This window comes from Oncorhynchus clarkii, chromosome 10, assembly GCF_045791955.1.
Source record: "Oncorhynchus clarkii lewisi isolate Uvic-CL-2024 chromosome 10, UVic_Ocla_1.0, whole genome shotgun sequence".
In the NCBI taxonomy this organism is placed as follows: Eukaryota; Metazoa; Chordata; class Actinopteri; order Salmoniformes; family Salmonidae; genus Oncorhynchus; species Oncorhynchus clarkii.
Window position 1 is genome coordinate 44,595,691 of NC_092156.1, and position 24,089 is coordinate 44,619,779.

General features: G+C 41.3%; 1 protein-coding gene across 1 annotated transcript in view; it reads left to right on the plus strand.

The window, feature by feature from the left end:
• The first annotated feature begins 224 nt into the window (after nt 1–224).
• Nucleotides 225–24,089, plus strand: part of LOC139418561 (calpain-5-like) — a 34,789-nt gene continuing 10,924 nt past the window's right edge. Inside the window, exons 1-5 of the mRNA XM_071168123.1 lie at nt 225–405; nt 21,246–21,441; nt 22,568–22,699; nt 23,147–23,355; nt 23,465–23,657. Of these exons, the coding sequence (XP_071024224.1) occupies nt 21,277–21,441; nt 22,568–22,699; nt 23,147–23,355; nt 23,465–23,657 (699 nt within the window). The 5' untranslated portion in view covers nt 225–405; nt 21,246–21,276. The remainder of the gene's footprint in view (nt 406–21,245; nt 21,442–22,567; nt 22,700–23,146; nt 23,356–23,464; nt 23,658–24,089) is intronic.

Here is a 24,089-nt window from a genome sequence, read left to right on the forward strand (position 1 = left end):
TAACCGGCACAGGCAGGGCCAGACACAAGTTACCAAAAGAGGAGTAACAGTTAAATCTGTAGCAACCACAGTAAAAGTGACTTCACATTCACACTCCTACAGCTTTAATGTCTATTGTCTGTGTAACTGGAAAGCATACAGGAGTTATGGGTAGTTCTCAGACTGATGAACAGGGCGCAGGCTGATTAAGATATAAATAGCCGTTCATGGGACACATCTCTGCCAGTACTCAAGTGGAGGGCTGTGCGTTGTTTGCCTTTGAACACAACGCTCCACAGAATGACAGGAGCTTTATATTCACCACAAGATGTCTGGGAATGAACCAGCATCGATATGACGCAGCGACTTCCTATTCATTTTCTCATGGATGACACAAGGACCTTGACCTTGTGTACGCAATTAATGGTGAGAATGTTAATGGAGGGACATTTTTGAGAGTTGTTGTGTAAGAAGTTCTGTTTGTAAGTATAATCATTAGTGTGAATGACGTTTTTTGGAGTGAGTCAGTGTGGTTTTCGTAAATATCTGGGTACCCTAGAGTGTGCACTGCCGTCACATCAGCATGGAGAGGACTAGTCACGCTGCGTTACATACAGTGGTGGAAAAATACCCAGCTGTCATACTTGAGGATACCTTCATAGAAAATAACTCAAGTAAAAGTGAAAGTCACCCAGTAAAATACTACTTGAGTAAAAGTCTAAAAAGTGTTTGGTTTTATTCTTAAGTATAAAAAGTAAATGTAATTGCTAAAATATACTTAAATATCAAAACATTATTATATCAATATCAAAGAATGATTTAAAATTCATTAAATTAAGCAAACGAGACGGCATAATAGCCAGGGGCACACTCCAACACTCAGACATAATTTACAAACTAAGCACTTTTGTTTAGTGAGTCCACCAGATCAGAGGCAGTAGGGATGACCAGGGATGTTATCTTGAAGTGCCTGAATTGGACCATTTTCCTGTCCTGCTAAGCATTAAAAAAATGTAAACAGTACTTTTTGGTGTCATGGAAAATGTATGGTGTAAAAAGTACATTATTTTCTTTTGGAATGTACTGAAGTAAAAGTTTCAATAATATAAACAGTAAAAAAAAGTATTCTCACTAAAATATTCTCACTTAAGTAATTTACACCACTGGTTACGCAATCTATAACTGGACCCTTGAGAGAGTTAAGCTGGACTGCAGAAACTACATGCACAGTAAGTTCATCATGCATCCTCATTCGTTCATGCTTAGCTTACAGTATATTGGGTTGCAACATCACAAGTCTTACTGGTATTGTGATGTTGATATCAGATGGTCCATCTTTGTTCATCCAGATGCGTTCCCTTTATTTGGGGAACCTCTTCAGGCCATGTGTTTCACTCCAGCATGGATATGACCTCATTTGCTGCAGCCATGTTCAGAGTTGTGTGACTGTCCCCTGGCCCAGCCCAGCCCAGCCCAGGCCAGGCAGCCAGACAGGGTGTATCTCTGTCTGCTGGGGCCTCGTTTATCAAAGGTGCACACAAAAAAAGATTCCAAACCTTGCATGCTCCAGTTTTCCCACAAAGGTTGATATATACATTTTGAACTTGATGGGAAAGTGTGCTTATCTCCATGCCAATCTAAGACCACCAGTACACACAACTGTTAGTGCTTGATCAACTGTATTGCAAGCAAATGTTGTTCTTTTTGGGTGAAATGGAGGTGTTTGATGCACTGGAATTATAATAATGTTAGGTAATAAAAACATTTAAAAGTAGGCCTGATTATAAAACAGATGCATTTGCCATTGGTAAGAAGATTGCTTAGCAGCATGTCGCCTCATATATGTATTTTACTTGTATTATATACAGAGGCCTAAAGCATAATCATATTGCAGGGCATGTCTCTCCTTTTTTGTTGTTGCTAGGACTGTCTGGGAGTGGTCTGAGTGGGGAGGGGAAAACAGAAAACTAGCTGTTATTGGCAGAGAGTTTTGGAACTCTCTTTGTCATTGGTCTATAGACCAATTTATCACCTGGTGAGATCACCAGGCAAGCCAAAACCCTATCCTGCCAAACAGGCTGAAATTTCAGGCGGCCTTTTCAAACAACTCTTATACTAAAAATGCATTATCATCATTTTCATAGTGTGGAAAATGTGTATTAAACATAGGAAAATCACATTTTGGACTGCACTGGGCCTGGTTTCCCAAAAGCATCTTAGGCTAAGTTCATTGTTAGAAACATGCCTACTGTATGTTGTCGATGTACGCCAGAATTGAGTAAGAAATGTATGGTTGATACATTCGCCCACTGGAGTTTTTGGCTTGTCTCAGGTCAAACAAGTCCCACCAGACCACTACATTATGTGGATGACCACACAGCTTATCCAATTACCAATGCTACCTCATCAAGACAGTACATGGCTCTGTATACTAAGCCGATATTTTGCTGTATTTCCAACATATTAACTTTTAATATGGCACTGACTTTCCGCTTCATTAGACTGAGCAACCAGCCGTCAATAAACAGTCAGCTTCACAGACAATGAGTGCATGACGAAACACCAAAGGGAACCAGACTGTATTCCTGGAAGTCTGTCAGTGCTCACATTTTTTTTGGGGGGGGGGGGATAACATCTCAATAGAAAACCCTAAAGGCAATCAGGCAGAAAATAAATAAAAAATAATAATAATAAAAAGTATTATTATTTAACTTCTTGTTGACAAGGGGGCAGTATTGAGTAGCTTGTATGAAAAAGGGGCCCAGAGTAAACTGCCTGCTACTCTGTTACATATGAATATTATAAGTAGTATTGGATAGAAAACACTCTGACGTTTCTAAAACTGTTTGAATGATGTCTGTGAGTATAACAGAACTTATATGGTAGGCGAAAACCTGAGAAAAATCCAACCAGGAAGTGGGAAATCTGAGGTTTGTAGTTTTTCAACTCTTTGCCATTCCAATACACAGTGTAAATGGGGTCATATTGCACTTCCTAAGGCTTCCACTAGATGTCAACAGTCTTTAGAACTTTGTTTGAGGCTTCTACTGTGAGGTGGGGGTTAATGAGAGGGGATTGAGCCAGGTGTCTGGCAGAGTGCCACAGGCTCGTGAGGCGCGGTCGCAAGAGAGTTAGCTCTCGTTCCATTGCTTTTCTACAGACAATGGAATTGTCCGGTTGGAACATTATTGAAGATCTATGATAAAAACATATTAAAGATTGATTCTGTACTTAGTTCGACAAGTTTCTACGACCTGTAATATTACTTTTTTAACTTTTTGTCCGATGTTCGGCTGGACCTGAACGCGCGTTTGGATTTGTTTACCAAATGCCCCAACAAAAGAAGCTATTTGGACATAAATGATGAACTTTATCGAACAATTCAAACATTTATTGTGGAATTGCGATTCCTGGGAGTGCATTCTGATGAAGATCATCAAAGGTAAGTGAATATTTATAATGCTATTTCTGACTAATGTTGACTACACAATATGGCAGATATCTTTTTGGCTGCTTTGTTGTCTGAACGCTGTACTCAGATTATTGCATGGTTTGCTTTTTCCGTAACGTTTAAAAAAAAAAATCTGACACAGCAGTTGCATTAAGGAGAAGTATATCTCTAATTCCATGTATAACACTTGTATTTTCACCAACATTTATGATGAGTATTTCTGTAAATTGATGTGGCTCTCTGCACAATCACTGCATGTTTTAGAACTACTGAACGTAACGCGCCAATGTAACATGAGATTTTTTTAATATAAATATGTACTTTAGCGAACAAAACATACATGTATTGTGTAACATGAAGTCCTATGAGTGTCATCTGATGAAGATCATCAAAGGTTAGTGATTCATTTTATCTCTATTTGTGCTTTTTGTGACTCCTCTCTTTGCCTGGAAAAATGGCTGTGTTGTTCTGTGACTTGGTGGTGACCTAACATAATCGTTTGTGGTGCTTTCGCTGTAAAGTATTTTTAATACACTGTGGCTGGATTAACGAGAATTGTATCTTTAAAATGGTGTAAAATACTTGTATGCTTGAGGAATTTTAATTATGAGATTTTTGTTGTTTTGAATTTGACGTCCTGCACTTTCACTGGCTGTTGGCGAGGTGGGACGCTACCGTCCCACATATCCCAGAGAGGTTTTAACCAGGTAGGCTAGTTGAGAACAAGTTCTCATTTACAACTGTGACCTGTCCAAGATAAAGCAAAGCAGTGCAACACAAATAACAACACAGAGTTACACATGGAATAAACAAGCGTACAGTCAATAACACAATAGAAAAAAAAGAAAGTCTATATACAGTGGGTGCAAATGGCGTGAGGAGGTAAGGCAATAAATAGGCCATAGTAGCGAAGTAATTACACTTTAGCAAGTTAACACTGGAGTGATAGATGTGCAGATGATGATGTGCAAGTAGAAATACTGGTGTGCAAAAGAGCATAAAAGTAAATATAAACAATATGGGGATGAGGTAGGTATGTTGGATGGGCTATTTACAGATGGACTATGTACAGCGATCGGTTAGCTGCTCAAATAGCTGATGTTTAAAGTTAGTGAGGGAAATATACGTCTCCAAATCTGTGCTTTTTGCAATTCGTTCCAGTCACTGGCAGCAGAGAACTGGAAGGAAATGCTGCCAAAGGAGGTGTTGGCTTTGGAGATGACCAGTGAGGTATACCTGCTGGAGCGCGTGCTACGGGTGGGTGTTGGTATCGTGACCAGTGAGCTGAGATAAGGCGGAGAGGGTCCAGATTGTCTAGCCCAGCTGATTAGTAGGGATCCAGGTTTTGCAGCTCTTTCAGAACATCTGCTTTCTGTATTTGGGTGAAGGAGAAGCTGGGGAGGCTTGGGAAAGTAGCTGCGGGGGGCGCGGAGCTGTTGGCCGGGTTAGGGGTAGCCAGGAGGAAAGCATGGCCAGCCGTAGAGAAATGCTTACTGAAATTCTCAATTATTGTGGATTTATCGGTGGTGACAGTGTCACCTAGCATCGGTGCAGTGGGCAGCTAGCTGGGAGGAGGTGCTCTTATTCTCCATGGACTTTACAGTGTCCCAAAACGTTTTGGAGTTAGAGCTACAGGATGCAAAGTTATGTTTGAAAAAGCAAGCCTTTGCTTTCCTGACTGACGGCGTGTATTGGTTCCTGACTTACCTGAAAAGTTGCATATCGCGGGGACTATTCGATGCTAGTGCAGTCCACCACAGGATGTTTTTGTGCTGGTCAAGGGCAGTCAGGTCTGGAGTGAACCAAGGGCTATATATGTTCTTAGATACATCTCTGTGGTTTCATCCAAACAGCTGTTGTGTATCCTGGGACTGTTAGCTCTGTTATTAAACAGGTATGCTAACTATTGTTATCAGTAGAAGAGACGGGAACGGCCTGACTCCTTTGATCCAACAGAGTGGGACTAGGCTCTCCTCCCAATTCCTCTACTGGCTCTTTCAATACTTCCCCTCTCAGCACCCTGCACCTTGGAGAGCCTAACGGCCCCAGGAATGCAGTTGATAACATACAGTGCCTTGCGAAAGTATTCGGCCCCCTTGAACTTTGCGACCTTTTGCCACATTTCAGGCTTCAAACATAAAGATATAAAACTGTATTTTTTTGTGAAGAATCAACAACAAGTGGGACACAATCATGAAGTGGAACGACATTTATTGGATATTTCAAACTTTTTTTAACAAATCAAAAACTGAAAAATTGGGCGTGCAAAATTATTCAGCCCCTTTACTTTCAGTGCAGCAAACTCTCTCCAGAAGTTCAGTGAGGATCTCTGAATGATCCAATGTTGACCTAAATGACTAATGATGATAAATACAATCCACCTGTGTGTAATCAAGTCTCCGTATAAATGCACCTGCACTGTGATAGTCTCAGAGGTCCGTTAAAAGCGCAGAGAGCATCATGAAGAACAAGGAACACACCAGGCAGGTCCGAGATACTGTTGTGAAGAAGTTTAAAGCCGGATTTGGATACAAAAATATTTCCCAAGCTTTAAACATCACAAGGAGCACTGTGCAAGCGATAATATTGAAATGGAAGGAGTATCAGACCACTGCAAATCTACCAAGACCTGGCCGTCCCTCTAAACTTTCAGCTCATACAAGGAGAAGACTGATCAGAGATGCAGCCAAGAGGCCCATGATCACTCTGGATGAACTGCAGAGATATACAGCTGAGGTGGGAGACTCTGTCCATAGGACAACAATCAGTCGTATATTGCACAAATCTGGCCTTTATGGAAGAGTGGCAAGAAGAAAGCCATTTCTTAAAGATATCCATAAAAAGTGTTGTTTAAAGTTTGCCACAAGCCACCTGGGAGACACACCAAACATGTGGAAGAAGGTGCTCTGGTCAGATGAAACCAAAATTGAACTTTTTGGCAACAATGCAAAACGTTATGTTTGGCGTAAAAGCAACACAGCTGAACACACCATCCCCACTGTCAAACATGGTGGTGGCAGCATCATGGTTTGGGCCTGCTTTTCTTCAGCAGGGACAGGGAAGATGGTTAAAATTGATGGGAAGATGGATGGAGCCAAATACAGGACCATTCTGGAAGAAAACCTGATGGAGTCTGCAAAAGACCTGAGACTGGGACGGAGATTTGTCTTCCAACAAGACAATGATCCAAAACATAAAGCAAAATCTACAATGGAATGGTTCAAAAATAAACATATCCAGGTGTTAGAATGGCCAAGTCAAAGTCCAGACCTGAATCCAATCGAGAATCTGTGGAAAGAACTGAAAACTGCTGTTCACAAATGCTCTCCATCCAACCTCACTGAGCTCGAGCTGTTTTGCAAGGAGGAAAAATACGTTTTTTTATCTTTATGTTTGAAGCCTGAAATGTGGCAAAAGGTCGCAAAGTTCAAGGGGGCCGAATACTTTCGCAAGGCACTGTATCTGTCATCTTACCTCACTAGCCAGGAATTTGGCTGGGGGACAGCACTTAGCATGATGCCAACTGCCCAAAAAACTTGTCAGACCTTTTTTCAGTCAGTGTGTGTGTATATGAATGTGTTGGGGGGATACAATCCTCCTAGGAGTGGAACATAACATTGCGGTGTATCCTAGGTGAAAAACCTGAAATTCACAAATTGTATAAATCTGGCTGCTCTGCCCTCATATTTAACCTTGCATTGACGTGTTTTACCATTTAATTATCAGGACAGCTAGGGCTACAAGTAGAACACAAAACAATTTGCATTCATGACTTTTAATGACAAGTGTCAATCAAAAAATAAGATCTGACAACATGGATCTTAGGGAGGTGGATGGAATGTGTGCCACACTGTTTTGTTTCCCCATAAGATAACAAATGGTATATGACTGGTGTAGTTATGTAACATTTAGTAGTCAAAATACCAAAATACCTTCTGATTGGGCACCTAGCCACGCACTGTCATAAGGTAGCACCTTCATTACCTTGTTTTGGAAGCTCATTGGATCCCACCCAGGGCGGGGTCAAATTGACCGTTTTTTTTCGCACAGAGAGGGAAGAAATGTGTTCACTTTTGCAGACAGCTACAGCTAATAATAGGCTAGCTAGCAACTACTAGCGGCACGCTGAATAATTACAGCTTGCTAAGTTTTGATCAGCATGGATAGCCAAAATTGTCTGGGCACTGACAAGAACAAAAAAACGAATGACCACCATGTCGAGACGAGAGCGAAGCCGAGCTCACTGAGCAGCCTGCTGACCCGTGCCTACAGCAAGTGTAATCCTTGCCCATCCCCCAGCTGCCTGCTGACTAACAACATCAAGAAGAGCCAGGGCCTTGCACCAGCAGCACGAGGGTAATATCACAACAAGCACCTGCACCTCCATTAAACCAGGCACCAGTACCTGACGACCTGTTGGATCTAACCAAAACTGAACCAAGAGAAGGGGAGTTTATTGTGACTCGCCATTCCTTATCCACCCGGAAGAACGTATTCAGTGAGCACAGACACAGCATGACACAGCATGTTACATCAACAAAAATCCCAGCTTGTCCAGCTGGCGTTTGAGAGGGACTTGACAAGTAAAATTTGTCAGGAAGGAGAATGGAATCAGAAACTTCTTATAAGGTTCAGCACTGCATGGAGGAGGCTGCAACTCTTCTAAATGGTAAGCTACAACCTTTATGGACCTGGGCGTCTTGCCAGAATGATTAATTCATTGGTTTCCCCTCATCTAAGTCTACTGGCTGTTTGACTGATTTTTTTATGTAATGAATAGTTTAGACTTTTGCTTTTTACTTCAATACATCTTTCAGATTTTTCTGTGATGTAAATGTCATTGTTGTTAATGTGATGTGATGTTAATGTCTTAATTCCACTAATTGTGGTCTTGAAATACATCCACAGGTACACCTCCAATTGACTCAACGGATGTCAATTAGCCTATCAGAAGCTTCTAAAACCATGATATCATTTTCTGGAATTTTGCCTGCTGTTTAAAATGCACAGTCAACTTAGTGTATGTAAACTTCTGACCCACTGGAATTGTGATACAGTGAAATAATCTGTCTGTAAACAATTGTTCGAAAAATGACTGGTGTCCTGCACAAAGTAGATGTCCTAACCGACTTACCAAAACTAGTTTGTTAACAAGAAATTTGTGGAGTGGTTGAAAAACGAGTTTTAATGACTCCAACCTAAGTGTATGTAAACTTCCGACTTCAACTGTAGATGTTTATTTTACATTGAACACTGACCAAACGTCAGCGAGTACAAGATGGGAGGCTTTCAAAGCATATATTAAGTGGCAAATATTTTACCAGTTTCAAATCAATGAAATCTGAAAATGAGAGAGCTGGACAGCAAAATCAGAGAATTGAAGAGGGAAGTTTTATTGGATAACTCAGTAGAAGTAAACAAAGGAATGATTTGCTCTTAAAGATCAGCATGAAGAACTTTCCACCTCAAAGGCTGCGAAAAGCTTAACGAGGCTGAAACAGTCCTTCTCAATGAAAAACCTGGGAAATTGCTGGCCTGGTGCATTAAGAAGTTAAATTCAGACAGAGCCATTAATGCAATTCCTAATTTAAAGGACAATTGTCAATGTATCCTGTAGAAATAAAACAAACATTTGCTTCCTACTACAACACACTTTACAACGGAATCTTCTGAGAACTTAACTAATCAGACATCCTTTTTGGATGGTCTTGATTTCCCTCTATTTCAGAAGACACAAAATTGCATTAGGAAAAGAAATTGGAGGGTGTTGAAATATTTGATACTATTTTCATTATGAAGGGAGGTAAAGCGGCTGGTCCAGATGGGCTCCCAATAGCTATTTATAACATATTTAAGGATACCACTTCTAGGTCCACTTTTGGGAAAGTATGCTGAATCCATTCAGAAAGGTTGTTTCCCCCCCCCCCCTCTCGAAGGAGTGCTTTAATCACTCTTATTCTGAAGCCTGATAAAGTTACAGACCGATTTCTCTTCTGAACTCCGACTCAAAAATGATTGCTAACACCTTAGCCAGGAGATTGGATAGAGTGCTCCCATATCTAATACACCAAGACCAAAATGTCTTCATGAAAAACATCAAGGTTACTAAACATGTGTGAAGGGTCCCCTGATACTGCCATACTCTCACTTGATGCAGAGAAGGCATTCGATAGAGTTGAGTGTTCTTATTTATTTGAAGTGCTTAAGAGATTTGGGTTTGGGAACTACTTCTGTAAATGGAGTAAGATTTTATATACCGACCCCACTGTAGAAGTTGCCACTAACAATTTGATTTCACAACTTTGGTCAGTTTTTTAGGTTTGAAGTTAATAAAACCAAATCTTCCATTATTTTCCTCAACAAGAAAAAGAGACTGAATCCAGTTGTACAGCATCCATTTGTGAATACAGAACAAGGTTTCACATATCTTGGTAATAAAATCACACCAGAATTAACTCCTTGAGTTCAACAAATTATGAACCCATGGTAACGAGTTGTCACACCCTGATCTGTTTCACCTGTCCTTGTGCTTGTCTCCACCCCCTCCAGGTGTCGCCCATCTTCCCCACTTATCCCCTTGGTATTTATACCTGTGTTTTCTGTCTGTCTGTGCCAGTTCGTCTTGTTTGTTCAAGCCTACCAATGTTTTATGTCTCAGCTCCTGCTTTTTCCAGTCTCTCTTTTCTCGCCCTCCTGGTTTTGACCCCTGCCTGTCCTGACTCCAAGCACGTCTGCCTGACCGCTCTGCCTGGCTCTGGATTACCGACCACTGCCTGCCTTGACCTGTCGTTTGCCTGCCCCTGTTGCTACAATAAACATTGTTACTTCTACACAGTCTGCACTTGGGTCTTACCTGAAACCTGATGGTACGAACTGGCCATGACTGACCCAGCAGGCCTCGGACCAGCTCCGCAACGCCATCTCCTCCCATCTCCTCTGCAGGACACCCTCAGTGTGGCAGACTATGCGGTGGAGTTCTGCACGCTAGCAGGAGGGTACCTGGAACCCAGAAGCACTGTTTGACATGTTCCTGCACGGATTATCGGATGAGGTAAAGGATGAGCTGGCAGCCCGAGAACTACAGACGGATCTCGACTCACTCATCGCTTTAACCATCCGGATCAATGGAACGTAGGAGGGAGAAGAGGTCCGATTGCGGTCCCAATCGCTCACTCAGGGATTTCACCTTGCATCTGATGAAGTCCCCGACGTCTACGTCCCCAAGAGGATCTGGGCTTACCCGTATCCTCCAAGAACCTCCGGAGAAGCCGATTCACCTCTTCCTGAGCCGATACAGCTCAGTACTGTCATGACGTTGGCCTGGAGTTGGGTTTATGACAGTCATAAATACCTCTTCCCCCCCTTTTTCCTCTCTCTACCCTACTGATGTTACATTTTGAAAACCCCTTGGTCAACATAGAGATTCTGGGAATATCAGAAGGTGGGGGGAAATGAACTATATTCTGGTAATCCGACCAATTGAACATAGGCGGTGGTACTTAATGAATATGATGTCAGTTCGGTTGTCATCTGAGACATTCTCATCAATGATAAGATGACATAAACTCTACAGTGGAAAGTCTACACATCAGAGTTATCGGATTCACATGGAATTGTTGTTCAATTTAAATTATTTTATAGAATACCATGTCATATCACTTAATCCGGCATAGCCAAAGACACGACAGTACGCAGACTTGAGACCCAGAGTTGTCTGTATTGCGGTACTGCCGGTCATTTTGTCTACCTGTCCCTTCAAGCTCATTCGTTTGAGTCGGTACACTGGTGGGTCTTAAAGATAATTGTTCTTCTCCCCTTACTCACCCCCCTCTCCATGCCATCATGCTGTGGGGCGACCAGTCCAAGTCTCTCCAGGTACTCATCGACTCGGGGGCCGATGTGAGTCTCATGAACGTTACCCTGGCATCCGAGCTGGGCATTCCCACTCTACCCCTCTCCATTCCCATGGGTATTAGAGTGCTGGACGGGCGCTCTATAGGCTGGGTCACCCACCAGACCACCCCCGTCAACCTACGAATGTCAGGGAAACCACAGTGAGACGATCAAATTCCTGTTGGTGGAGTCGTCACAGGTTCCCGTGATATTGGGATTCTCTTGGCTCCAGCTGCGCAGACTACCAGGATCTCCAGGAGGGGTTCAGTAAGGCCCGGGCCACTTTGCTCCACTCCAAGATCATTAGCCTCTCTGCTGTTTGTCCTCTGTTGCCCAGTACCCTCCGTATTTTTCACAGTAGTGTGTATCATCCCTGTTAAGCTTCTCAAATTTGACCCTAATATCCCAGACATGTGTGTTAATAGTAACACACATTTAGGCACCTTAGATCATTGCCTGTGGGAATGTGTCACGTCCTGACCATAGAGAGCCCTCGGGGTTCTCACCCCTGTTTTACGTCCTTGCGTGACTAGGGGGTGTTTTAGTCTTTAATTTCTATGTTGGTGTGAGTGTGGTTCCCAATTGGAGGCAGCTGATGATCGTTGCCTCTAATTGGGGATCATACTTAGAGTGGTCCTTTTCCCACCTGCGTTGTGGGATATTGTTTGTGTTTAGTGCTATGTGCGCTACAAACTGCACGTTAGTTTATTTATATGTTGTTTGAAGTTTCACCTCAATAAATATGTGGAACTCTACTCACGCTGCGCTTGGGTCCACTTTCTACAACGATCGTGACAGAATGTGCTGAGATACAAAAGTTTTGGATCTCAGTACTGCGCTACATCTCTGAGATTACCTCTACTCCAATACCACTAATCCCTAAACTTTGCATCCTAAATCTTTACCCAGAGAATTTCTCTTTACATAAGAGAGAGAAGAAATGGTTGACCTCTGTCTATTACAAGCTATACATTAATTTGCTCTCCACTGGAAGTATGTCAGTTCCCCCTCACTTGGCTATTGATTAAAATAATTAACCTCAAGCCTGGCTCTAGAAAAATGTACTTATATAGTGAAAAAGAAAGCCCCAGAGTTTCATAATATTTCAAATCAGTTTGGTGAGTTTTTGCAAACTGGTGATATTGTAGAGGCATTGTAACTGTAGATCTGCATATTCTCTATTTTCTTATGTGAATATTGACTCGGGGAAACCACAGTGAGATGAAGCGTAATCTGATCTATCTGCGACTGCATATTAAACTTTTTATTTATTTGTATTATTAGAAATGTGTTTTTTTCTGTTAGTGTTTGGTTATGATGGTTTTGTCTATCTTAGGGTTGGGAGGGTATGTGTGAAAAACAACAAGAACATTTTATTTCTGAAATTGTTGATTGTCCTGTTTGGAACTAATAGATGTGTATTTAAAAAAAATCAAAATAGTTATAGATACTTTATCTTTCTTATTATTATGTAAAGCAAAGTTTGTGTATGGCTACATTTCAGATAAAACATTTGCACATTTGAACAGTATAGGACCAATCTAACTTGTGTTATTAGGGTTCTAAAACAATACTAGTTGTGACCCCCCATGGATTTAAAATGCCGTCTCAGGCATGTCATCCTGGAGCCTGGCCTGTCCGCCAAGCAAAAACCTGATAGAAATTCAATTCAAAAGATTGCTGTAAGTACAGAAATTGTTTGCTCAGTTGGAAATTAAACTAGACAGTTTGTGACAGCAACTATGTGAGCTTATTTTAGTATTACAGACACTATTTCCTGGGAGGTCCAATGATCTTCTATGTAGAAGAAACCTTACCTTCTAGCAACTCTTGTGTGGCTCGTGAGTGTCATAGAGCAGAACAGATTACATACGTGTTTGAGTGAGTCTCAGCTTTTCGTAGTGGAGTCATAATAATTTTTGAGGTTCTAACTGTTCAGACTTTACAGGCATTTTTGTGAGAAGAACAGTTTTGGGGATCTGCCATTGTCTCACAAACACTGCTCTAGCTCAGCCCCCATTAATTGCACAGGCTAATGGTTGGCACCAGCAGATGCAGAAGTCTGTAGCTCAAACACCGTGTTTAAAAGGGTCACTAAAACGTGCCGACGTTACCGTGGGACTCAAAGAGCTATTAAGTAGGAGTCGAAGGATGCAGACTGTTGTCATAGGGAGGGGACAGATAGGAGGACACAACCCTTTGGCTGTAGTTGGAACATCCCAGTAGAACACGACAAGGCGTATCAGAGGTGGCATCTTAACAACCCTGTAAGGAACTCTAGGATTTCCATTGGGATTTTAGGAGGACAAGAACAGGTAAGAGCCACAACACTGTGGAGAACTAGACCTACATTTGGTTTGACATTTAACTTGAGCCATTTTCCTGGTGTATAAAGTTGTCAAACTGTCTTGTTTAAGACGGCTACATAACGTGTACTCCCCTTCAGCAGCAGTATCACTCAATTTGGCTGTATCACCGCCTGGTATGGCAACTGCACCGCCCTCAACCGTAAGGCTCTCCAGAGGGTAGTGAGGTCTGCACAACGCATCACCGGGGGCAAACTACCTGCCCTCCAGGACACCTACACCACCCGATGTCACAGGAAGGCCATAAAGATCATCAAGGACATCAACCACCCGAGCCACTGCCTGTTCACCCCGCTATCATCCAGAAGGCGAGGTCAGTACAGGTGCATCAAAGCTGGGACCGAGAGACTGAAAAACAGCTTCTATCTCAAGGCCATCAGACTGTTAAACAGCCACCACTAACACTGAGTGGCTGCTGCCAACACACTGACACTGACTCAACTCCAGCCACTTTAATAATGGGAATTGATGGGAAATGATGTAAATATATCACTAGCCACTTTAAACAATGCTACCTTATATAAATGTTACTTACCCTACATTATTCATCTCATACGCATACGTATATACTGTACTCTATATCATCGACGGTATCCTTATGTAATACATGTATCACTAGCCACTTTATACTATACTATGCCACTTTGTTTACATACTCATCTCATTTGTACATACTGTACCCGATACCATCTACTGTATCTTGCCTATGCTGCTCTGTACCATCACTCATTCATATATCCTTATGTACATATTCTTTATCCCCTTACACTGTGTACAAGACAGTAGTTTTGGAATTGTTAGTTAGATTACTTGTTATTACTGCATTGTCGGAACTAGAAGCACAAGCATTTCGCTACACTCGCATTAACATCTGCTAACCATGTGTATGTGACAAATAATAAAATTTGATTTGATTTGATTTGATTTGATTTCCTCAGTAGCAGTTGTAGAGGGAACGTAACGCTGTCTATCACAGCCTCCATGAAACAACTTGCATCGAGGGCAGCTCTGCTATGTCAAACTGAAACCCAATTGGATGTGTTGGCCTACATACTCCCAATTAGATAGTGATTATAGTATTCCAATTACAACATGTATCATACAGACATTATAATAGTGAATTCAGTTTTTAGTTTTGACACCTTTATTTTTCTGACCGTATTAGTAACAAAACCTTTGATAATGCGTTCTTATGAACTTACCAAAATCATTTGAACAGCCACAGCTTTTTAGTAGATTGCTGGTGACACCGAGTCTATGACTATTGTATCAGCATGCACTAAAATAGACCATTATGGCAGTAAACACAACAACCGTGGTAAGTAGAACAGTGACAGTGGGATTTGATTTCAGATAGGCCTAGTTTGATGTATGTCTTAAGATAAGCAGCTGTATCATCACACTGCCTTCAATATTATGGGAAACAGATGTAGCATATTCTGCTGAATTTATTACGATATTTGTGAGGAACAACAATGACCACCACCCAAAAAGGCCACTTTGGAAACTGGAAGGGCAAATCTAGAATGTTTGGTTAATGGTCATTTCTGTACATTCAAACAATATATTATTACATTCATACCATTCTCATTCCTTTAGTGGAAACGTGTGGAGTGCTCAAATACTGTTTGACTCTTGTCCTAATAAGCTTGGTTTATTTAATTATATTTACCAGTTTTGTCATTTTCTTAATTGTCTTTGGAGAACGTGTCCAGTTTCTCCATCTTGTCCAATGTTGTTTAACACCCATAAATGTTTTTTTTTAAAACAACGTTTTACCTTTATTTAACTAGGCAAGTCAGTTAAGAACAAATTCTTATTTCCAAGGACAACCTAGGAACAGCGGGTTAACTGCCTCGTTCGGGGGCAGAAAGACAGATTTTTGCCTTGTCAGCTCAGGGATTCGATCTTGTAATCTTTCAGTTACTAGTCCAACACTCTAAACACTAGGCTACCTGCCACCCCATGTACCTGGCATGTGTGCCAGAATAGGTGTGGCTTCTTGCATATAAAGTGTCCGTTTGGGAATGTTTCGGCAGATCACTTTTGGGTAGCTCAAGGGGAGGCAGTATCTGAGCTGAGCCTGGTAGACCCCTACCCGTGCCTTGTATGCAGGTTGTTGTACAGGTGTTGCCTGAGATATGTTTTCTTTTGTATAGAAACGTTGAAGTCTAGAACTTTGTAAATATAATTGAATTGTACATTTTGTCACCATCATCACCAGCGCTGTGTAAATACATTGAACCCCAATTTACACCTCTACCTGCATGCCTCCTGCTGAGGAATTTGGTGTGTTATAAATGAATTATGAAAGTACTGTTTATTTGAAAAACAATGTAACAGCCTTTTTTCATTTTGAGAACAAATGTCTGTGCATAGCCCTCGCCACCCGGCTGGCAATGAGCACTCTGTAGCCTGCAGACTAGCCTGGTCTCATAGACTAGACCTTTGTATAGGTAACGTAAATCCCAGACACTCAGATTAGTATGATATGTTAGGTTTGGTGTGGGTGGGCGTATAACACTCATGTCTAGCAACCCAAAGGTTCCGAGTTTGAATCTCATTGTGGACAACTTGAGCTAATTAGCAACTTTTCAACTACTTACCTCTTTTTAGCTACTTTGCAACTACTTAGCTAACCCTTCACCTAACCCTAACCATTTTTAGCTAACCCTTCCCTTAACCATAACCTACCCTTAACCCTTTAACCTAATTTCTAAACTTAACCCTAACTTTAACCCTAACCACTAACCCTAACCCCTAGCCTAGCTAACGTTAGCCACCTAGCTAGAATTCGTAACATATCATACATTTAGCAGATACGTAACATTGTACATTTTGCAAATTATAACATATAATGGGAATTGTAATTCGTAGCATATCAAACAAAATGGGTGATGGACATCCAAAAATGAATACATACCATATGAACCTAACATATCATACTAAACGGAGTGTCTCGGATTTACCTACAGAATAATCCGAAATGCTCTGAGACCAGGTGGTGCAGAAAGGCTTCCCTCCAAAGTGATGATGTGATGCAGACAGAACATGCTTTCTATCCAATTCTGCTGCCTCATCTACAAGTAGGCCATTTGATTTTGCTTGCTCTGGGGCCTCATTTATCAAACGTGCATGCACATAAAAAAATACACTCTTGAGCCATTTTTCATGCAAAAAGGTTGGTATTTATTTTATACTTGATGGGAAAGTGCCTGTGAGTACATCTCCACGCAAATCTCAAACCATCCATGTGCACAACTTCTAGAAGGTTGATCAACTACTGCAAGCAAATAGGCTTATTGTTCGTTTGGGGGAAATGTGAGGTGTTTGATGCACTGGAATTAGAATAATGCCAGACTAATAAAAGCATTTAAACGTAGGCCTGACAGAGCAAAGGCATTTGCTGTTGGTAAGAAGATACGCGCATAACAGCATGTCGTATTGTATTTTATTTGACTTTTATATAGGCCTAAATCATATTGCAGGCCATCTCTCCTTTTCTGACATGACGGATTTAAATGATTTCCTGCTTCACAGCAAGTAGTAGGCTACCATTTATCAATCACTAATTTAATAGCCAGGCATGCTCTAAAGTAAATAGAACGGTAGCCTTGACAGTAGCCTGTGTGACAGTGTGGGTAGGCTGTAGTACTGCTGTGCAATAGGATTAGGAGTGTGACATCACATTTGAGCCTATTTAATTTCAGAGCCTATACCAAGGCAGGAGATATAAACAAAATAATGTAATAATAAACAAAATATTGAACAACAATTTTTATTTTGCATAGATGCGTGGGCTGTAGCATTATAGTTTTTTTCTCACCCTTTTTGTGATATCCAATTGCAATCTTGTCTCATAGTTGCAACTCCCCAACGGGCTTGGGAGAGGCAAAGGTCAAGTCATGCATCTTCCAAAACATGACCCACCAATCCGCACGGCTTCTGAACACCCACTCGCTTAACCTGGAAGCCAGCTGCACCAATGTGTCAGAGGAAAAATTGTTCAACTGACGACCGTTGCCAGCTTGCAGGTGCCCAGCCCGCCACAAGTAGAGCGCCATGAGCCAAGTAAAGCCCCCCTGGCTAAGCCATCCCCTAACCCAGACAACACTGGACCAATTGTGCACTGCCCTATGAGACTCCCGGTCACTGTGGGTTGTGACATTGCCGGGGATCAACACTGCGATGCAGTGCCTTAGACCGCTGCACGACTTGGGAGGTCATAGGCTATAGCATTGACTTAGAAATTGTTCGAAAGGACAAATATAACCCTTTGGTTGTTCTCAATCTCTGACACTAGTACTTCTATTTAAGTCTAGGGAAGAAAAAAATCAAAGCTTTTTTTTGGTTGTGTTTTTGTATTTCATAGTACGGTGTTGTATAGTCCCCATCGGCTTGAAAGGGATGATTTTAACCAAATATGGTTAATTAGGGGCATTTAGAAAGATCGTGCACGAGCACTGAGCCTGAGATGGTTATTCTGAGGCTGAGATGGTAAATGGTTATCTCCTACTGATGTGCATATTACGGTCGTAGGATTGTTTGAGAAATCACACTTTTTTCTGTGCATTAGAACATTCTAAATTCCATTTGTATTTTAGAATAGTTTCTACACAATATTGATAAATGAGGCCCCTGTGATCCAGAGAAGTGACATGATATATCCCCAGTTGATATTAGCTGCTAAAATGAATGACTTTCAGCTCCAAATGCAGGTGTAAAATGCAGATTATTTAGTTTTTCATGTGCGTGGGGGTCGCAAGTTTTGTACGACTCCTTTTTGAGGGTCGCAGGTCAAAATGTTTGAAAACCACTGGATTACATGACAGTGGCAACAAATGGAGTTGGGTTGAATATAGTCATGGTAGACTGCATTATTTCTTAAATATCTTCTATTTTCAATGGAATTGTTAGTCATTGTTAGTAAGTGTAGAATTTATTAAAGTTCAAAATAGTTTAGCAAAATACTTTACTCATCGGTGTGCTCTGAATCTGTGTCAGCGGGTTGCAGGGAAATCTTTTTGGGGGTTCACTTTTTGTTGTTGTTGACCACGCCCCCCAAAATGTCTGTGCACTGCCCTGGTAAGTGCCTCTACTGTACTGCTCTTTGCCACTTACCTTAGGTAAAAAATATATATAATGCGTTCCTGTACCTCAGAGCTCCCCAGTTCTCCCCCTTCTTGCGCTCAATTTTTGTTACAGCAACTCCCGATTTACAAAATAAGCAGTTAATACAGGTAGTATAGACTCTAGCTAACCACCGTATACAGTACAATATCCACACAAGCCACTAGCCAGCCAGACATACACTCACCGGCCAGTTTATTTGGTAGACCTATGTAGTACCGAACCAGCCTGAATTCTTTGGGGCATTCTACACGGTGTCGGAAACATTCCACAGGGATTCCACCAATTTCAAAGAGTGAGGTAGAGTAGACGGTAGTTTTTCTTAGCTTTCTTTTAAAGATACTTAAATTGGGAATGATTGGTATAGGACTACACGTGTAAAATGTGTACACCATGACTGTAAGTCGCTTTGGATAAAAGCATATATTATTTATTTAGCAGATAGTCACATTCGTCGTAATGAGTAGACCAAGGCGCCGCGTGAGTAGAGTTCCACATATTTTTTTATAAATCGAAACTCAGCAAAACAAACAAGCACAAACGAAACGTGAAGCTACTGGTGCACACAGGCAACTATCCGTAGACAAGATCCCACAAATACAAATGAGGAAATAGCTACCTAAATATGATCCCCAATCAGAGACAACGATAAACAGCTGTCTCTGATAGGGAACCATATCAGGCCAACATAGACATACAAAAAACCTAGATGACCCAACCTAGTCACTATCACGCCCCAACCAACACAGAGAATAAACAGCTTACTATGGTCAGGGCGTAACACAGGTTGTCCTTTATTCTCATGTGTCTTGCCCTGGAGGCATCTCTGCAGGGTTCATGGTCACTAGCTGGCACAGCCACAAAGTCATAAAACTTTAAACCTAACCCTAACCTTAACTACACTGCTAACCCTAATGCCTAACCTTAAATTAAGATCAAAAAGAAAATGTTTGTTATCATGAATTTTTACTATATAGACAATCTAGACTTTGCAGCTGGCCCATCTAGTGAAAATTGCTCAGTTCTGCCTCTAGGGCAAGATTCACGATGACAAACGTCTATAATATAAATAATACAATAAGCCACCTGCATATATTTAAGTATCTCTTTGCCTTCTTTGTCTTAGTTTGAGGAAGACACATGCAGTCAATGTACAATGTGGCTGTTCTGAGTCTGAAGGAACGAGAGAGACAGTGTACAGGAGAGAGAGAAGGACAGAGTAATTTATTCCACTAATTATTCTAGTGTATTGAATGTGGGGGCTTTTCTGCTTAATGCTCTGTCGGAAAACTGAAGGTGGCGGAATGTTGGACATGATTATAATGAACTGTCATCATCCTCATGACAGCATTATCATGAACTGAATCTCACTGTTAAACTAATGGGCTTCGCTCTGAGAGGCATTTTCTAAAGTGTGTAATGTTTTTGGGAAACGTAATTATCGACAACTCACTGGGAGTTTAGAGCTTGATTGCGCTCCGGTGACCACAAAATGGAATGATTTGTGTCTGTGTTATTCATGGCAGACAGCAAAAGGACGTGACTGCAGTGGCAGACAGTCACAATATCAGATCTAATCTTGTTTATAAAGAGTTTGACCTCTGTGGTCAGGGGTCAGGGTGATGGGGTAAAGTGCGCTGTACCAGTCAAAGAGTTAGAAAATCATAATATTCCCAGAGGACAGAAGATGTTTTGAACAGATGTTTTTCGTCTAAAAACTTGGCACACATGGGATGTTTCCATCGCAAAAACCAGTAAAAGTTTAGCCATTTGCTGTTTTGGTAACACTTTATTTTTAATGGCCCGTGATAAATCATTTACAAGGCATTTAGAAAGAGCATCTTTTCAGCCCTTAATCTAAAGTGAGCGCTATTTATGCTTTAGAAATAGTTTAGAAATGTTTTGAGTTAGCACTTTAAATTTCTCACACAAAGATGTGCATGAAATTGCTAGACATTCCAGCAGTACCTGGTAAAAGAATAAGCACACAATACAGGATATTTAAGGAAATATGTTCAGTAGAGTACAGTAGAATCCATGGTTGACCCTAACTTTAAAAGTGATGTAGAGTACTTGTTCGTAGATTTTGTTTGTAGAAGACTGTTTTTTACTTCCATTTATTAAAATATGCACAATAGTTAGCATATTGGGTATTGGATGTATTTATCCTGAGACCAATTGTTTGCCCTGTGGGAGTTTGCCTTGGAGACTATATCCAAACAATGATGATTCAAAGGAAAAAATGCCATTACAACATTTTCCAAGAAAGAGCTAGTCTGGGATTTATGGGGTGTATTAGTGTACGGTATGCTGAGCTCTTGTCCAGACACCCAGAGTCAAAGGTGAACAATGACAGACCCTCAACTGACAAGGACTCTCCAGATAGTCTGCCTATAAAGTAACATGACGTCTTCTTCTGTGGTCAGTTTGCAGTTTGGAGATTGCAGCGTCTGAACCATGTTCTCCACGGCCACTTCATACAAGAACCAGCATTACTCGGAGCTGAAGAAGGAATGTCTGGAGGACAAGAAACTGTTTGAGGATCCAGAGTTTCCTGTCACCAACGCATCCCTGTTTTACAGGAAACCACCTCCTGGTATGGTGGAGTGGAAGAGACCACGGGTGAGTGACTGAGACGACTAAACAGAGCACTTGACTCATTCTAAACTTTTCTATTTGATTTTTGATTCACCTAAGCAGTCACCTGAGCAGATACCTGAGCAGTCACCTGAGCAGATACCTGAGCAGTCACCTGAGCAAATACCTGAGCAGTCACCTGTGAGCAGATTTGACCAAGAGAAAAATAAACCTGTGCTTTATTATTTTATATGTAATACCAAAAGCAGAGTCTGCATGCAAAAACATAAAACAGGAAATAGAATGTCACAATTTGTATTGCTCATGTTTTTCCTCATAGTTTTGGGGGAAATGTTATTGCTTAAAACACCAATTTATAGGTTGATGTTGGATGTTAGTCAAGCTTATCAGAGTGCTATAGACTGCTGTCTGGGACCAGGTCATGACCTTCCTCTGGTGCAATATTGAAACCAATGATGTCATGTTTATGATTGAACTTTCATACGTTCTGGCTTTGACAAGACTTTTACAAGACCTCTGGCATTGATGTACAAACAGTATGACCTGTGTTATATTTAGCCACGTAAAGGTATTGCGGAAGGTGTTGTTTGCTCATACAACATTTTGTGATGGAGCACTTCAAAGGTTAATTCCTGTCGAGTGGTTGTCTCTGAGGATTGTGTTAAAAGTTGTCCATGAGGAACAACAACGCTGGCCTTGGCGATGTATGTCATGGTGAATGTCATGTCATCCACAATGGTCATGGTGGTGACAGACAACAAACTGTGGTGTGAAATTGGGGTGAGGGTGTTACTGGGAATGGTCTTGAAGTGTGTACTTTACATAGTGTGTGAGAAATACAGTATATGACAGAACATGTGTTTCAATAGTGTCCGAGAATTTTTTTTAAATCTAAGGTTGATTCACTGCCATTCTGTTCAGTGGTGGATGACAGAGTTGTAGCATTCCTGTAAAATTAATCTGTGCTTTATATGGTACGTTGCTCAAGAGCTCGAGTGACAAGAAGAGAAATGACCATTTCTTATTTATCACACAAGTACAACACCCCAAGAGAGTTCCAACTCATTTTAAAACCAAACATGTTCAAAGCCAGAACTATTTGGTAATTCTAAGAAGTATTTGCATTTTCCAAATCCACTCGTTGGTACAGGAAATCAGCGACGAGCCTCATCTGTTTGTGGAGGGCATCAGCTCCCATGACCTGAACCAGGGCCGTGTGGGTAACTGCTGGTTTGTGGCGGCGTGCTCTTGCTTGGCACTGAAAACAGACCTCTGGCAGAAGGTGAGTTTGATTTCCTCCTGTCTGGTCACAGTCTGAGATGAGCGTTGCAAGAGAAGACTGTATGTGTATTTCCGTGTGTATTAGTTTCCTTTAGTCCTCTTATGGGGATATACATGGTGCTGTTTGGGAAGGAACACATACATAATGTATGTGAAGTATGTGGATGGGTATCTAAGTTATTCCAAACTGTTGATACCTGACTCAGTTTAATTAACATAGTTGATGTGAGGAATTCACCTGAGGGGCTTTTTACTGTCATTGAATGGAAAACAGTGTCATATTTCCTTCTTAAATCACCCTACTATCCCTCAACAACATGAATATTTTACTTATATTCAAATGAACCTGGCTAGGAAAATAAGCACTCGCCAATATTCCCACCCAAGTTTAAAACTATTCACATTTGACTAGACATGTGGTTCACTGTGAAGCCCTGTGTGTTGACAGGTCATCCCTGACTGGAAGGAGCAGGAATGGGACTCTAAGCACCCGGAGAACTACGCTGGCATCTTCCACTTCCAGTTCTGGGTGTTTGGGGAGTGGGTGGATGTGGTGGTGGATGATCGCCTGCCCACCATCAACAGAGAGCTCATCTACTGCCACTCCAAACTCAACAACGAGTTCTGGAGTGCCCTGCTTGAAAAAGCCTATGCCAAGTCAGTATACTCTAAACATTACTCAACCCTCCTTTCAACTCCCCTTTTTTTTGCCCTCTGACCTCTCTGTGTCCTCTTCTGTCTCTCCTCTCTCTCCTCTTGTCTCCAGGCTCTCTGGCTGCTATGAGTCGCTGGATGGGGGCAACACTGGTGATGCGGTTGTTGATTTCAGTGGAGCCGTGACAGAGGCCATTAACCTGGAGGCTGAAGTTTTCCACAAAGACCAGGAGAAAATAGACAACCTGTTTGAGGACTTGCTCAAAGTCTACGACAGGGGTGGAATCATCAGCTGCTCCATCAAGGTCTGTCTTCTCAATTGATCGTTTTCAATTGGTCAGCACACTGTATATAGTCACAGGTAACTGTCACAGGGACAGAACACACTGGGCAAACACTGATTAAATCAATGTTGTTTCAACGTATTGTGATGTGGAATCAACGTGGAAAATACATTGGATTTGAAAAAAGTCATCAACCAGTACAGTTTCTCATTTCAACCAGCGTTGTAAACATTGAAATTATGGTACATCTTCAACTTAAATACATTGACTTTAAACTGAAAAAGTGTATTATTAATATTGTGAATTTGGCATTCTATTTATAGGGCTAATGGTAACTACTTCTAAACTTCCAAAACTCCAATCAACCATGGATGAATGAGTGTATACAGTGCCTTGCAAAAGTATTCATCCCGCTTGGCGTTTTTCCTATTTTGTTAAAAAAAAAGCCCACCT